Here is a 17,092-nt window from a genome sequence, read left to right on the forward strand (position 1 = left end):
CAACGATGCAGCAATTGTAAGACAAGTCTACACTAAAACTCAATGAAGAGTGCAACCGCCCACTTTATCTACACACTCATGATAATTTTTTTGTTATTTGTTTGAAATTCATGTCAATCATATAATTATTACTCTATTACCATATAATTGATTATTAAATGATATTTTCATTATATAAATTAAAGTGTATATTATTTTAAATTTATAAATAATTAAAATATATATTTTATAAATAAAAAATAGTGTTGTTTAGATATTTATCTAACAATAAAAGAAAGAAGTGTTATTCTCTCATAAAAATCAAATGAGATCATCATAAATAATTTTTGACTCCTAAGGTAATAATAAACAATTCAAGCGAGAAGATGTTGTAAACATGTTAGGATTGATAGAAATAAAAAAAAGAGGTAATTACTAAATTTGATTTAATGCAAGTTTGGAAAAATAGTGTAGTGAGAGAGTGTTTTTAGAGGTGTATTATTTATATAGGATGGTATGATGTTCAAGTTGAGTAATTGCTACTAAAAGGAGAGAGAGTTGTGTACAAGAGAGAAAAAATGTACTGTATAAAAAGAATTGAATTTATTCACACTTTAGGATTTTTTTAGAATGGCAAAGGAGGAATGGCGGAATTTAGGAGAGATTCATTTTACTGGAATGTTAGCGGATTTGACGGTACCTTTGAGTAGATGACATAAGGAGAAGTTTGATGATATTGAATTTAGGATATAACTGGAGGGTGGAATTAGAGAATTTGTGGTGTGCTTGGTTGTTGGCCTATAATAAATTATGGTCTATTCTAAGAACTATTAAACAACTTTTTGGGAGTTGAATAAGTACACTTGTCGAAAAAGAAGAACGTAATAGGTGATTGTTTGATTTTTTTGTTATTTTTTGGAGTTCTTGATCAAAAAAATGATAGAATCTTAAAAAATCAAGAAGTAAGTATTGCGGGAATAATTATCAAGTCAATTAGGACTTTAGTAGCTACAAGAGTGGATTGATTTTGGACTTTTTTTTCGGTTATTGATAGCACTGTCGGAGATGTCCAGGATTTACTCGTAGTTTTCTTGTATTGTTCTATTTGCTTTGTTGTTCCACCTTATTATGTTGAGTTTTTTATTAAAAAAAAACAACCAATATCAAACATGAATAACTTAAATAGTAAGATTTATAAATAAAAAATATAGATAATAGAATTCAACCACTATTTTGTATATATATGACCATCAAAATTTATTATTTTTTGTCATCAATTAGTCATTAATATTTAAACATATAAGTTAAAATATGTTAGTTGAATTATTAAACTAAAAAAATTGAATTAATAACTAAAAATAATGACCAAAAATAATAAATTTTAATAATTTTTTAATATCTTTCTATATTATTCTACTAACTTTTTAACAAAGTGATTAGCAAATAGTAAATTTTTTTACTAACATGACAAACGAACAAACATTTTGACATTAATATAACCCAATTGAAAAAAAATAATTTAATTAAAATTTTGATAAAATTATAAGAAGAAATAGAATAATTAAACTTTTTAATATTCATAAAATATAAAAAAATATAAATAAATAACTTTTAATCAACTAAATTTAAATATAGAATAATTTTATATTTTTTAAAAAAATAAATAATTATTAATTAATGATAATTTAAAAAATCAGGATTACCGACAAATTAGCTGGTTGAGTGTTGATCACCTAGCAAAGTTGTAAAATATAAAATGGTTAATAAATAGTGTCACTTAGCTTTTTCAAATATGTTGTAAATACGTTTTCCTCCAAATATATATAACATAAATATTCATAAGTGGTATTATATAAATAAATATATTCATGATAGTGCTCCTGGCCTTCTCCATCATCATCCTCGTTTTCTTCACATGATGCTATAGATATTTTTCAATGTTGCAATAAGTTCTGTCCCCTCCATACACCATACAATACAAGTCCTATATAAATTCATAGAAACAAATGCACTATGATCATCTAATTAGGCCAAGAAAATAAAACCTAATTTCACATCACAATCATATTATTGTTGTTTTTTATTTTTGAGAAAAAAGGTAGTGTAACAATGGGAATTGAGAGAAGGAAGAAGAGTAGTAATGGATCTGTGTGGTCTATTTTCATGCATGCGGATACCCAAGACTGGCTTCTAATGGGTTTTGGTGTGTTAGGGTCCATTGGTGAAGGTTCCACCACTCCTCTTGTGCTCTATCTCAGTAGCCTCATTATGAACAATATTGGGACTTCTTCTACCATCTCATCAACCACTTTTGTCCATTGCATCAACAAGGTTTTTCTACTATCATAAACCATTTAAATTATTGCTTTGAAAATCTCAATATTATTTTGATATATAACGTTGATTTCTTTTAAAAAGTTATTGCATCCAAAATCCAATTTATTTATAGATAGTGTATATTGATATTTTGGAAAAATACAAATACTTTGTTGAATTGCAATATTTACAGCATGTCAAACTCATTCCATGCGCTAACATTTGATAATATTTATGTTATAGATATACTTATTCATGTGTTTTATTTTATTAATTTAAATTATTTGGATAAATAACTTTATGATATATAGTATTAATTTTTATGATTAAAATATTTTCGCTTATTACCCGTAAAAAAATTTAGGAGAAGATAAACTAAAAGAAAGCATATACCAATTATACTTTAAATTAAAAAAAATTATATATTTGATATGTTAACATAAAATCAATGAGAATATAGCAAATAAATTAAACTTTTTTAACACAATTTTTTTATGTTATGTAATGTGTCTATAACTAGAGCTTATACCTGGAGAGAACGTCCATGCATGAAAAATTAGTAGATATTTCTTCTTAATTAATTAAGTTTGGGGATTAATTTATTATTGTATATTGATGATGCAGAATGCAGTGGCTTGGTTATATTTGGCTGCTGGAACATTCCTTGTATGCTTCCTCGGTGAGTTTAGTATTTACAAGAGCAGAAATGTTTAATAATTAAAAAATATTAATAAAAAATTGTCAAAATTTATTGTTTTTAATTTTATTCGATGTATTTTATAATAAATAAATATTAAATAAGACAAATTTAAATTATTTAAACTGATTTTTTTATTTTTTTAGCATTATCTTATAAGAATTGTATTTTTTTATTAATTAATAATATATAAAATCTCTCTCTCTCTCTCTCTGTTAGTTATGATCATTAATAATCTTTGAAACATTGTTGTTTTGGTCAGAGGGTTATTGTTGGACAAGAACAAGTGAGAGACAAGCAGCAAGAATGAGAGCAAAGTACCTGAAAGCAGTGATGAGACAAGAAGTTGCATATTTTGATTTGAATGTGACAAGTACCTCAGACATTATCACTGGCGTTTCCAATGATAGCCTCCTCATTCAGGATGTTATTAGTGAGAAGGTTTTAACACTACTATGCCACCAAAAATTAATTCATACAAAAGCATTTTAGGTAGTCCAGGAATTAGAATTAAGGTGTTTTCAGTAATTTTAGTAATTGACTTTAATCATAAAATATATACATAATTAAAATTAGCGACTAAAAGTATTGAAACACCTTAGTTTATGACATATTTAAAATGCATCCCATACATACTATCTCTATTTCTCTTTTAAGGAAATAATATCATCCTAATAATAATAATTCCTATTTTTAATACTCATATTACCGTACCCTAGCTAACTCATACGGTAAAAATTGGAAAATGATAATATGATGGTAGATATACTTATACAACATGCTTATTTTTGCCTTCTTTAAAATGCATGTACTGGTATGTTTATTTATTATTTATTAGCTTCATTGCATATATCTTTATTTAAGGATTTAGCTAACATATTTATAGGACACATCATAAGTTTATCAATAGTAAAAAAATTTAAAATTTTTAAATAAATATAAAATAAATATATTAAAAATTTAAATTTTTTATATTCTTAATAAAAATATTTTTAATTTATAATGTTAACATGTATCTTTAAAATACAAGATAGATAAACTCTTTATTTAAAAGAGACAGAAACTATGAAAACAGAAAAGTAAAAAATAAATGAAAGTCTTTTTTTATTATAATATCTCTAAAAATTCATTTATAAATAAAGAGAAGTATTTTTTTCATTTTGAAAGCTATTAATTAATACTTGATTTTTGTTTGCCTTTAAAGAAAAGGTTTAGCTATCGTATGTTTTAGGACATATGTTAAGATTATTATTAATAAAATTTTTTAAATTTATTATTTTAATAATTTTTTTAACTTTATTATTTTAATAATTATACAACAAATATATTAAAAATTAAATTCTGTATTTTTTTAAAAAAATTAATTAATAACTTAAACTTATGTTTTTATAACACATGGTAGCTAAACCCAAATAAAAAAATAGGCGGACGAAATTCGAAAAATAAAAGCACATATTTTGACATGAATAACTTTTTCCTCTCTTTTGTCTTTTTCTTTTTTTTTTCCATAAAAAAATTAGGTACCAAATTTGTTGATGAACTTTTCATTGTTCATTGGGAGCTACATAGCTGGTTTTGCAATGCTATGGAGATTGGCCATAGTAGGGATCCCATTCACAGTTCTTCTTGTAATCCCTGGCTTCATTTATGGCAAGACATTAATGGGATTAGCAAAGAAAATGAGAGAAGAGTATAATAAAGCAGGTGCAATAGCTGAACAAGCAATATGTTCAATAAGAACAGTGTATTCATATGTGGGAGAAAATAAGACCACAAATGCATTCTCTAATGCTCTTCAAGGGTCACTGAGTTTGGGAATCAAACAAGGGTTGGCTAAAGGTTTAGCCATTGGAAGCAATAATGGTATTGTTTTTGGTATATGGTCTTTTTTGTGTTATTATGGTAGCAGATTGGTCATGGACCATGGTGCTAAAGGAGGCACAGTTTTTTCAGCTGGAGCAGCTATCACTGTTGGTGGATTGTAATTATCATATCTCTCTACCCTTTTATCCCGTTTATTTTATATATTAATTAATATTATATATCCAATTTCTTCACCTCATCAAGATTTTTTATTTTCATATTATTTGTGCTAATAAATTAAAGTGATTTTTGTTAATAATAAGGCTTGAAATTCCTTCTGTTTCAATTTTTTTTTTTGTTCAGAACCTGAAATCACAAACACCCACTACAACAAAATATGCAATGTTTATTTTTTCAGTTTTAGCAATGGTTTCTAACCGTTGGAGAAAAAAATTTGTCTACACTATTATAAATTTCAAAATATTTATAAATTTATTTATAATATCTAAATATATAGCCTTTTATTTTTTTCCCCATTTATATTGATTAAGTATTATCGCATATATATAATTTATATATGTATTTAATTATTCTATTAGTTTTCAAAAACATTGTAAATTATGACTCAATTATGAAAAGGTTCTTTATCATTTTTAAATAGTTTATATAATTTATTAGTAGTAAATTTAGAAGAGAGCCATAATTGTACTAATAATTATACATATTTAGTTTTAAAATATAAAATTCATACAACATATAATGGAGACTGAAAAAGATTTGAATGTATAACTTCTTTTCTAAATATCATTTATCATAAATAATTTATATATAAAAAATAAAATTGTTAGATCTAAACCCATAATCTCGTAATTCTAATATAATATATTTATTATCTTATGCATGCATAAGTTAATATCTAATTTATTATTATTATTATTATTATTATTATTATAAAAAAAATTTTGTACAGTTATTTTTATTTAATAAAAAATTATAAAAAAATAATTTAATCAAATTTATTAAATTATTTAATTATTTTCAAATATCAACTTTATATCAAGACAAATAATGTATATTGAGCTTTTATCTTATAAAAAATAGATTAATTAATATGCTAATAAGTATAACATTAGTGTAATTTCTAATATAGAAATTACATAATTTTATGTATTCATATAATTTGCATGAACACAGGGCACTAGGTGCTGGTTTAACCAACATGAAATACCTGAGCGAAGCAAGTTCAGCAGCGGAACGCATAAGGGAAGTCAATGAGAGAGTTCCGATGATCGATTCCGACGACAGTGACGGCGAAATCCTGGGAAGCGTTCGAGGGGAAGTAGAATTCCGAAACGTAGAGTTCGCGTACCCGTCGAGACCAGAGACCGTTATTTTGAAGGGTTTGTGGCTCAAGATTCCGGCAGGGAAGACGGTGGCATTGGTGGGAGAGAGCGGTTCTGGAAAATCCACCATCATTGCGCTTTTGCAGCGGTTTTACGACCCTCTTGGTGGCGAAATAAGGTTTGATGGTGTTGCCATTGATAAGTTGCAGCTCAAGTGGTTCAGGTAAGGACAGGTTTCATTTGGTGAGAGGATAGGAATATAGAATCGTTAGTTATGCCTGTGTTTGGATATTTTCTGAACAATATCGACAAAAGCTTTGAGAGATAGAGATGAATTTTATTTAGATAGTCAATTTTTTTTTAAGCTACCATCTAATATAAATACTAATTTTTAAATTTTAAATTTAACTTTAAACCTATACTCTTCAAAAAATAATTAAAAAATAATATTACAATAAAAATAGATCCATATTAACTATTTAAAAATTAATTTTCTATATTTTTTGCACAGAAAGTATATAAATTTTGTATGCATTTTCTTCTTTGTTAACTAAATAATTTTTTAATTTTAATAATTATATTACATGTATATCTTTTACAATAAATATTATTTTAATATTAATATTTTTTTAATAATTATATACAGATTTTTTATTTTTAAAAAATAATTTAAATACGTAATTAATTTATAACAAATATATTTTTATATGAATGCCAAAAGTATTTAGATCTAATTTGGATAAACAATTTAATTAATTTTTTTTAAAAATAGCTTAAATAATAAATATTTATATTAAAAGTAGATTATAAATAAATTATTTTATATTTAGTTTTTTAATTCTAAAAATATTTATTAGAGATAAGTCATTTTTTTAACTTTTCCATAAACACTTAAATAACTTCTTAAAAAACTATAATTTAATTTTAAAAATTACACTAAAACATTAATACTATACATTTTTATAAATTAAAAGTTAAAAAAAAATTACTTATAACCTTATTCAAACAAGTCTTAATATATAAATACTATTATTTTTTGTGTTAAGTACAATATCCAATAAACTTAACGTAAAAGACGCATATGATATATATATATATATATATATATATATATATATATATATATATATATATATATATATATATATATATATATATATATATAAAGATAAGGCAAATAAAAATAAATAAATTTTTTTTTACTATTTTTAACAAAATTTGCTCAATTTGTTTGCCGAACTACTACAAAACAAGAATGGAAGAGTCACGATTTTTAAACTTTATTATTTGGCTGTATTGTTATTGACAAAATTTGATCAATGTAAGAAAAAAAAATTCTGAATTTGTTACTTATTCAGATCACAGATGGGGTTAGTGAGTCAAGAGCCCGCATTATTTGCCACCAGCATCAAAGAGAACATCCTGTTTGGGAAGGAAGATGCAACAGAGGCTGAGGTCATTGAGGCTGCAAAAGCTTCCAATGCTCATCATTTTATTTCCATGCTGCCTCAGGGTTATCAAACCCAGGTAGTGTGACAAATGCTCACTTCTTTTAGAAAATCAACCATTACAACAATTCAATTATTGTTATTATTATTATTATTTAATAATAAAAAAATATTTATACTATTTTATTTATATTTTTATATATTTTTTAAAAAATTTATTAATTATATTAGTATTAAAAATAAAAAACAAAAATTATACATAAAAATAATGTATATAAAATTCTTATTAATTAATTCAACTATGCCAGAAAATCAATATTACAACCACAATTCTAGAAAACAACAAATGGGGGGGGGGGGGGGGGGGGTAGCAAAAAAAAGTTCAATAAAATAAAAAATCACATTTTTAAGTTACCTTTTTATCCCTTTTCACTTGTTCTCTTTCTTCTCTACACTACAATTTCATTCACCCACTTTTAAGTTTTAACCATTGGCCACCACTTCAGTTATCAAATTTTATACCTTAAATTAGTTTTACTTTATTTCACTTTCAAATATATATATATATATATATATATATATATATATATATATTTTTTTTTTAATTTCAGATTTTTTATTACTTTTAGTTTTGAATTTTTTTTTAAGGAAAAGTATAGGAGCCAATGGTTTAAGCGTACAATGCCTACAATGAAGGTTTAGGAAGTATTAAAGATATAATCATTAGTGTTACATTGTCCTATCAAGTTGTACTTTTGAGATGAGTGGTTTCATAATATGATATTAGAATTCTAGATCCGAAAGGTCATGGGTTCATGAGTGATTTTATGACATGAGATGTTTATTTATCCTGGTATTCGTTATTCTGAATAGTATGGGTGATGTTCATTCTATTCATGGATCAAAGATTTAGCCCGTTGTACACTTAGGCCATTGGCTCCCTAGCACTACTCTTTTTTTAATGTTTGACTATTAGTTGATTTGTTGGTTGAAAAAAGGGTTGAATTCCAATATTTTGTCTTATTGATTACATGCGTGCAGGTGGGTGAGAGAGGAACTCAAATGTCAGGTGGACAAAAGCAGAGGATTGCAATTGCTAGGGCCATAATTAAGAAGCCAAGAATGCTTCTTCTGGACGAAGCAACCAGTGCACTAGACTCCCACTCAGAGCGAATTGTCCAAAAAGCCCTCGAACAAGTGTCTGTTGGCTGCACCACCATCGTCGTCGCCCACCGCCTGTCCACGATTCGCAATGCCGACGTCATCGTTGCCATGCGAGCCGGAAAGGTGGTGGAATTGGGCACTCACGACGACCTCCTCTTGAATCATGATGGACTCTACTCCTCCATGGTTCGTCTCCAACAAACTGAGAAATCAGAAATAGATGAATCTGTAACTGCCCCAACAACTACTATTCATGTTCCTTCTTCTATGTCGGCTAGTGACACCGCTGATATTCACCACCTATGTTTAATTCATACAGGTATCAATATTTGAAAGGAAGTTTTTTCTCTAGTAAAATATTTAAATTTTAAAACAAATTAATTGAATCTTATTTATGTAAATGCTTTTCTTTATTGAAATACTCTAAGACGACATAGACTTGAATAAATTTTGGTCTAATAAAATTTGAAATAGTCTACTTTAATTCTTGTTGGTAATTTATTCTTCTAGTGTCATTTTATCATGTAATCAATTGTTTTAGTACTTAATAAAAAATAAAAGATATTTTCTATGAGAACTAAAAAAAACCTAAATATTTTATAAAATACAAAATTTATTTAAATGACATATATAAAATATTATAAATACAATAATATATATTAAATAAAATTTTATGATTATTTTAAAATATAAATTTATTTTTGATTTACATATATATCTAATTATATAATATCATATTAGTAAAAATAACTTTTTTACATTAATCACATAGATAATCATTTAAAAGAACGTATATATATATATCAAAAATAGGAAAATTTGAACTCGCAACTTGTTAGATGAGTATAGAAAGATTATACCATTTGAGTTATAACTTATTAGAAAATATAATTATATATAATTGTGTAAAACACTATTAGTTCATAATAAATTCAAAGTTAAACTCAGAATATTATCATGAAATATTTTTAAAAGGCGATATATTAAAAAATGAACTTGATAAGTCTGAACAAAATTTAGGTATTCAAATTAAATTTTTCAAATAAAAAGAAAAACTCTTGTAGTAAATATTCAATGAAAAGAATATTCTGGTAGATGGAACCTTATATATGTAATTGTTTTATGTGAAGTCGATATTTAAGAATCGTTAAATAATTCAATAAATTTAATTAAATTATTATTTAATGATTTTTAATTATAACTTTAAATGAAGACGCGTGACTTTTTATTATTTTCATATATATACTAATTTTTGAAGTATCCATCTATTATATAGATGATGATGACAACATTGAAAAGGTGGAAGAAGAGAAAGAGGAGAATAAGAACGCTCAGGCGACGGCATCGTTCTGGAGGCTGCTGGCACTGAACCTTCCGGAGTGGAAGCAAGCAGTTACGGGTTGCTTGAATGCGATGGTGTTCGGTGCAGTTCAACCGGTGTACACTTTGATTATGGGGTCGATGATGTTTGTGTATTTCGACAGCGATGATGAAGAGATAAAGAGGAAGACGAAGGAGTACTCGGTTTGCTTTGTGGGACTGTTTGTATTGTCTTTGATTGTGAACATCGGGCAGCATTATAGCTTTGCATATATGGGAGAGTGCTTGACCAAAAGAATTAGAGAGACTATGTTTAAAAAGATACTCACCTTTGAAGTTTCCTGGTTTGATCTTTCTGAAAATTCTACCGGTGCTATTTGCTCTAGGCTTGCCAACGATGCAAATGTGGTACGTTTTTTGTTTTTGTTTTAACTTCCTCTTGGATGGTATCATTATTAAATAAAAAAATAATACCTATTTATAAAAAATTAAATATCAAATCAGTTATTATATATTTATATAATAAATACATATTTTATTTAATATATATTTTATATTAATTATTAATTTAATAATTAATTTTTACATATACATACTAATAAAAATATTTTGATTGATAAATTTTTAATAATAATAACATAATAGTCATTGTATATATTTTATTTAATTTATATTTTTACGATAATTATATATTTATTGTTATTATTGCGTATTATAATGATAATTATATATTTTTTGTGAATTATAATTATTAGAAAAGTCTTTATCGATGATTGTATATATTAACGAATTTTTTATTGTCAATTAAAAATAAAATAAATTACAACTAAAAATAATTTTTTTAGTAGAGACATAATATAATTGTATTAAACAAAAGGAGTGTAATTTTCTCTTTTATCATATATGTTATATATATATATATATATATCAATTTAGTAAATAAAAGACCTAATGGAAATATGTATAAATTTAATTTGAAATGTTTAAATTATAGAAAATTTTAAAATGTTTAAATAATGAAACTCTATATATACATGCTAGCTATAATACTAGTTGCTACTTTCAGCATTTGTGGTTATAATAATTGAACTTCTCCTTTTAATGTTCGTTTTGTGGTTAAATCCGTATTTATCGTTGGTTATTATTGTGGCATTTATTTAGGTGAGGTCTTTAGTGGGAGATAGGATTGGTTTAGTGGTGCAGACAGCGTCAGCGGTAGTAACAGCTTGGACTTTGGGTTTGGTCATTGCATGGAGACTGGCTATTGTTATGATATGTGTTCAACCCCTTATGATTGCATGCTTCTATACGAAACGTGTCCTTATCAAGACTATGTCAAAAAAGGTAAATTAATATTATATCAAAATTAAAGTATGTTTTTCTTTGGACGAAAATGTAAATTTAAGATTATTTATATTTAAAATAAAATATATTTTTTATCTTTAATATTTATGATTTTTTTTAAAATGTCTTAATATTTAATTATATTTTATTTTATTTTTAATATTTTTAGTTTGTACATCAAAATTACCCTTATTATATTAATTTCATCTGAAATATTGGGAACACATTTAAAAATATTTGGAGATAATTTTAAAATAAATCGAAAATGTTAAGTATAAAATTGAATAAATTAAAAATATTAAGAATAAAATTAAATGTTAAAAATATTTTTAAAAAAATTATAAATCTTAAAAATAAAAAGCATACTTTATTCTTTATATTTAATACTTTCTTAAGTTTATCCAAAATAAATCATCACCCAGAATTTGTTCATAAATCTTTACCGTCTAAGAAGATTTACATGTATTTCTAAAACACATTATACTAGGATAGTTTATGTGCATAAATGAGAATTTTAATTCATAAATCATCGCATACTGGGACGATTTATGCTCTAATCTAGAACAAAATATCTTAAAATAATTTATATAAATAAAAAAATTTGTATATTTAATTTTCAGTTTATGAAAATCATGTAATATTGATTCTTTTTAAATTTATGACAAAAAAAATATATTAAGGTTGCTAAAATTTCTCTTATGATATTGTATTAATTAGTATTTGTTCCGTGAGCAACATTTAGGTTGCAAAGGCGCAAGAAGAAAGTAGCAAGGTTGCCGCTGAAGCCGTTTCAAACCTAAGAACTATCACAGCCTTCTCTTCTCAAAACCGAATCCTCAAAATGCTCGAAAATGCACAAGAAGGACCAAGACGCGAGAATATCCGGCAATCATTTTACGCCGGAATCGGCCTTGCATGTTCCCAAGGCATAACATCATGTGTTTGGGCTCTAAACTATTGGTACGGTGGCAAGCTCGTCGCCGACGGTTACATCACCACAAAGGCATTGTTTCAAAGCTTCATGATTATTGTGAGTACAGCAAGAGTCATTGCCGACGCCGGAAGCATGACCTCGGACCTCGCAAAAGGCGCTGACGCCGTGTGCTCCATTTTCGCCGTCTTAGACCGGACCACGAAGATAGCGGCCGACGACGAAAATGGTCACAACCCGGAACATGTAACAGGACAAATACAACTCCATGATGTGCATTTTGCTTACCCCACTAGGCCAAACGTGACTATCTTCAAATCCTTTTCAATGAAAATAGAAGCTGGAAAGTCAACGGCATTGATAGGTCAAAGTGGATCCGGAAAGTCAACGATTATAGGGCTAATTGCAAGGTTCTATGATCCGCTAAGAGGGTACGTGACAATTGATAATAGAGATGTAAAGTCCTATAATTTGAAACAATTAAGGAGGCACATTGCACTTGTGAGCCAAGAACCTACGTTGTTCAATGGGAGCATAAGAGAGAACATTGCTTATGGATCTAATAACGGTGATGATGATAATGAAGTTGATGAGTCAGAGATCATAGAGGCGTCAAAATTAACCATGGCACATGATTTTATTACCGGATTGAAGGACGGTTATGACACGTGGTGTGGCGAGAAGGGGTTACAGCTTTCAGGGGGTCAAAAGCAAAGGATAGCGATTGCAAGGGCTATATTGAAAAATCCAAGAGTGTTGTTATTGGATGAGGCAACTAGTGCCCTTGATATTCAATCGGAGAAAGTTGTTCAGGAAGCACTAGAGAGGGCTATGGTGGAGAGGACTAGCGTGATCGTCGCACATAGGATGTGTACCATAAAGAAATGTGATCTTATTGCTGTGTTGGAGAAGGGCATGGTTGTGGAAAGTGGGACCCACTCTTCTTTGTTGGCAAAAGGAACTGCTGTAGCTTATTGCAACTTTGTTAGGCTTCAGACTGGAACTAATTAGTGCGTCAAATTAATCAATCAGAAATGTTATAAGTTGTTGGACAAGTTTAGTTTACATTATGTGAGATCCACACTTGAAAGAAAATTTTGGAGAGATATATTTAACATAAAAATTTAATAATGATATTTATATCAAAATAAAATTTATAAATATAATTATTTTTTAAATTTGTTACTAATAAGATAATAAATAAATAATTTTATAAATAAAAAATAAAATAATTTATAATAATATTCTTTGAATCTTTAGTGATTTAAATAAAGAGTATTGTTTGTTGAATAAAGAGCTGCAAATAGAAAAGCAAAGTAACATACTTTTTAAAAAAATACTTTTAAATTATAATAAAATATTTGACTCAACTGAATTATTATTTATTTTTTTAAAAATTATTATTAATTTTTTTATAAAAAAATTAGGAAAACTATAGTTTTATTGTCTTAATTAAGTTTCGCCACTTTCCACAACTTTCAACTTCGTTACTTGTATTTAAAAACGTCTAGTAACTTTTAAGTTATCTTAAAATAATATCCTTACTTAATATTTTAAAATTTGGACGTATAATTCCAGGTGTTATAATATTCTTTCTGATCATTTTATTGGTTTTCTTCTATATATTAACATTGAAAAATCATCAGATGGGATGAAACCTACAAATCTCAAAAATTCTACCAAGTGTTGGTCAAATATGAAAACTTCAAAAGTTAAAATACTTTTTAGTTCAAAAGATAATAAATATAAATTCAAAGTACCAAACAAATGTGTTTAGAATTTGACCAATCTGTTATTGAAAATTTATTCCGCTACATGCATTGTTGATGTAAATTTTACCTATAAAAAGAAGTAATTTTTCAACAGAAAGGTACCAACATTTTTTTTAGCAAAAGAACTAGCCCAATTCATCTCTTCTTTCGTATTATCTATTTTGTCTGTATCACATATTTTTCATTTACTCCAACATTACCATTATCACACACAAACACTTGATTATTATTCACATAGTCACAGCATATATTGGCTATTGGGTATGCATAAAAAATTATCTCTGATTTTGTCTATTTCATGGGAGAAGTCACTGCACATGATGTTGCTGTCTTCCGTGTCCTTGGTGTGTCACCAAAAGTTCTATATGAATGAACCACGGTGGTGGCAAGTCTTCATGGAGCTTTCATTCTTCCTCTCTCAGATCCCTCTCCCTCTTCCTTCCCCTCTCTTTGTCTCAATCCCTCATTCGTTCTCATTATCAAATTCTCCCTTCCCAAGTCATTAGTAATGTATGTTTGACTTAAACTAAAAACAAGAGAGCACATACCCTTTGATATTTATTTATGTTTTACTTTGGTCAGACAAGAATGATTAAAATAGAATAAGCTCACTACAGTAGCCCAAAACAACAACGCAGCACGTTCTTATTTTTGCATTATTTATTTGTCTATTTTAGAAATTATGAATGGCAAAAAAACCACATAACTTCAATGATTATGTGAGAATCTTTAATAAGGTTAACTTACCAAAAATGCAATAACAATATCCAATGCAAAGTCAACAAGATTAGTATCTAAAGGCTTAAAGCAACGCTAAGGATTAGTTCAGGGAACTAATTAACATGTGTCTATGACAAACATAAGAGCTGTTGGGTTTTTTGATCTCCTTTCTTACGTGCAGAAAAAGCTTAAATATTAGTATCTAAATCCATAAATAGTTGAAGTGGTTGAGGTGAGTTAGAATTGAGTGAGAGGAATCTCATTTACAAGAAGAACACCAAATACTAGAGAGAAGAGAAGAGAGAAAGTCATTTTTGCATATATATAAAACTGTTTCTGTAAATTTGTCGCTGCAGATTCTTGTAAATGATTTTATTAGGCAATGAGTGGATGATAATGTTTACAATCACATTGCTAATGAGACTCATTCAGGACTTTATGGAATCAAATTGAATCCTTGTATGGTTTTAAATCTGACAATAATAAATTGTACTTGTTGAATATGTTGATGAATTTAAGATACAAGGAGGGGTCACAAGTATTAAATCAATTGAATAAATTTTAAGGGGTTCTAGATCAGTTGTCAAGCATGGAAATCAAGTTTGAAGATGAGGTTCAAGGATTGTGGTTGCTAAATACTCTACTAGATTCTTGGGAGACATTTTGTATCTCTCTTACTAATTCTGCTCTGAATGGTAAAGTGAGCATGCAACTTGTTAAATGTGGCATTTTAAATGAAAATATGAGAAGGAAAACGCAGAATTCTTTGCCACACTCTAAAATATTAGTCTCTAAAATCAGGGGAGAAATCAGAATAGAGGTCAAAAGGGTAGAGATAAAAGCAGGAGCAAATCCAAGTCAAGATACAAGAATATTGAGTGTCACTACTGTCACAAAATGAGTCACGTTAAAAAATATTGCTTTCTTTGAAAAAAGGAAAACAAAGGTAAGAAAGAAAAGAAGGATGATGGTGGTAATGATCGTGTATCTTCTATTTCAGATGATCTTCTTACTGTTGATTATGAGTACAAGGTCAATCTTGTTTCTGATGATCAGTTCAGCTGGGTAATTGATAGTGACGCTTCAATACATGTTACACCGAAGAAGGAGTTCTTCACTTCTTATACTCCAGGTAATTTTGGAGTGCTTAAGATGGGTAATGATGGCTTGGCCAAGGTTATTGGTGTAGGAGATATTTGTCTTGAGACTAATGTGGGAATGAAGCTGCTATTCAAAGATGTTAGACACGCTCCATATTTTCGCTTGAATTTGATTTCAGTTAAAAGGCTTGATAACGAAGGCTTTGTACACACTTTCAGCTTTGGACAATGGAAGTTCACTAAAGGAAGTTAGTGGTGGCTCGAGAAAAAGGTACTTCAAGTATATGTGATGCATGCCATGATTGCAAAAGGTAGTGTAAATATGATTGAAAGTAATGAAGTTTGTAGCTTGTGGCACAAACGACTTAGTCATATTAGTGAAAAAGGACTTAATTGTTTGGCTTGAAAGGATGCTCTTTTAGGTTTGAAAAATGCAGAGTTGAAGAAATATTCTCATTACATGGCTGACAAACAAAGAAGATTATCCTTCAAAAAGCATTAACCTTCAAGAAAATCTGACTTCTTAGAATTAGTGCACTCCGATATTTGTGGTCCTTTGAAGGTACGGTCTTTTAGTGGAGCTATTTACTTCATTACTTTTATTGATGATCATTCAAGAAAGCTTTGGACTTATTCTTTGATAACAAAGAACCAAGCTTTGAAAAAGTTCAAACAATTCCAAGCTTTAGTTAGGAGGCAAACAGATAAAAACCTTAAATGTATTCGCACTTATAATGGTGGTGAGTATTGTAGACCATTTGATGAGTATTGCAAGCAGCAAGGCATTAGGCATGAAAAGACACCTTCTAAAACATCTCAGTTGAATGGTTTGGCAGAAAGGATGAATAGAACATTGATTGAAAGAGTTAGGTGTATGCTTACAGAAGCTAAGCTATCTAAAATCTTTTGGGGTGAAGTGTTACTTACAGCGACTCATGTGATTAATTTGAGTCCTAGAATTATTTTGGACAATAATGTTCCGGATCATGTTTGGTTGGCCAAAGATGTCTCGTATGGTCACTTGAGAGTCTTTGGATGTAAATCATTTATTCATGTTCCAAAGCATGAGAGGTCAAAGTTGAATGTGAAGACAAGACAATGCATTTTTATTGGGTATGGTCAAGATGAGTTTGGTTATAGGCTTTATGATCCAGT

General features: G+C 27.8%; 1 protein-coding gene across 1 annotated transcript; it reads left to right on the top strand.

The window, feature by feature from the left end:
• The first annotated feature begins 623 nt into the window (after window positions 1-623).
• LOC130949715 (ABC transporter B family member 15-like) lies at window positions 624-13,356 on the top strand. Its single transcript, XM_057878362.1, has 12 exons — window positions 624-675; window positions 2,078-2,310; window positions 2,920-2,974; window positions 3,255-3,433; window positions 4,513-4,973; window positions 5,990-6,361; window positions 7,497-7,665; window positions 8,628-9,054; window positions 9,225-9,239; window positions 10,027-10,478; window positions 11,232-11,414; window positions 12,157-13,356. Exons 1-12 carry the CDS (start codon window positions 624-626, stop codon window positions 13,354-13,356), a joined length of 3,798 nt encoding a protein of 1,265 aa, XP_057734345.1.
• The last annotated feature ends 3,736 nt before the right edge of the window (window positions 13,357-17,092 follow it).

This window comes from Arachis stenosperma, chromosome 9 (assembly GCF_014773155.1).
Source record: "Arachis stenosperma cultivar V10309 chromosome 9, arast.V10309.gnm1.PFL2, whole genome shotgun sequence".
In the NCBI taxonomy this organism is placed as follows: domain Eukaryota; kingdom Viridiplantae; phylum Streptophyta; class Magnoliopsida; order Fabales; family Fabaceae; genus Arachis; species Arachis stenosperma.

Coding starts and splice junctions, on each gene's coding strand:
- LOC130949715 (XM_057878362.1), top strand. CDS start 624: ATGGCGGAATTTAGGAGAGATTCATTTTACTGGAATGTTAGCGGATTT. Junction 6,362..7,496: donor TTGCAGCTCAAGTGGTTCAG/GTAAGGACAGGT, acceptor TTACTTATTCAG/ATCACAGATGGGGTTAGTGA. Junction 10,479..11,231: donor TTGCCAACGATGCAAATGTG/GTACGTTTTTTG, acceptor GCATTTATTTAG/GTGAGGTCTTTAGTGGGAGA.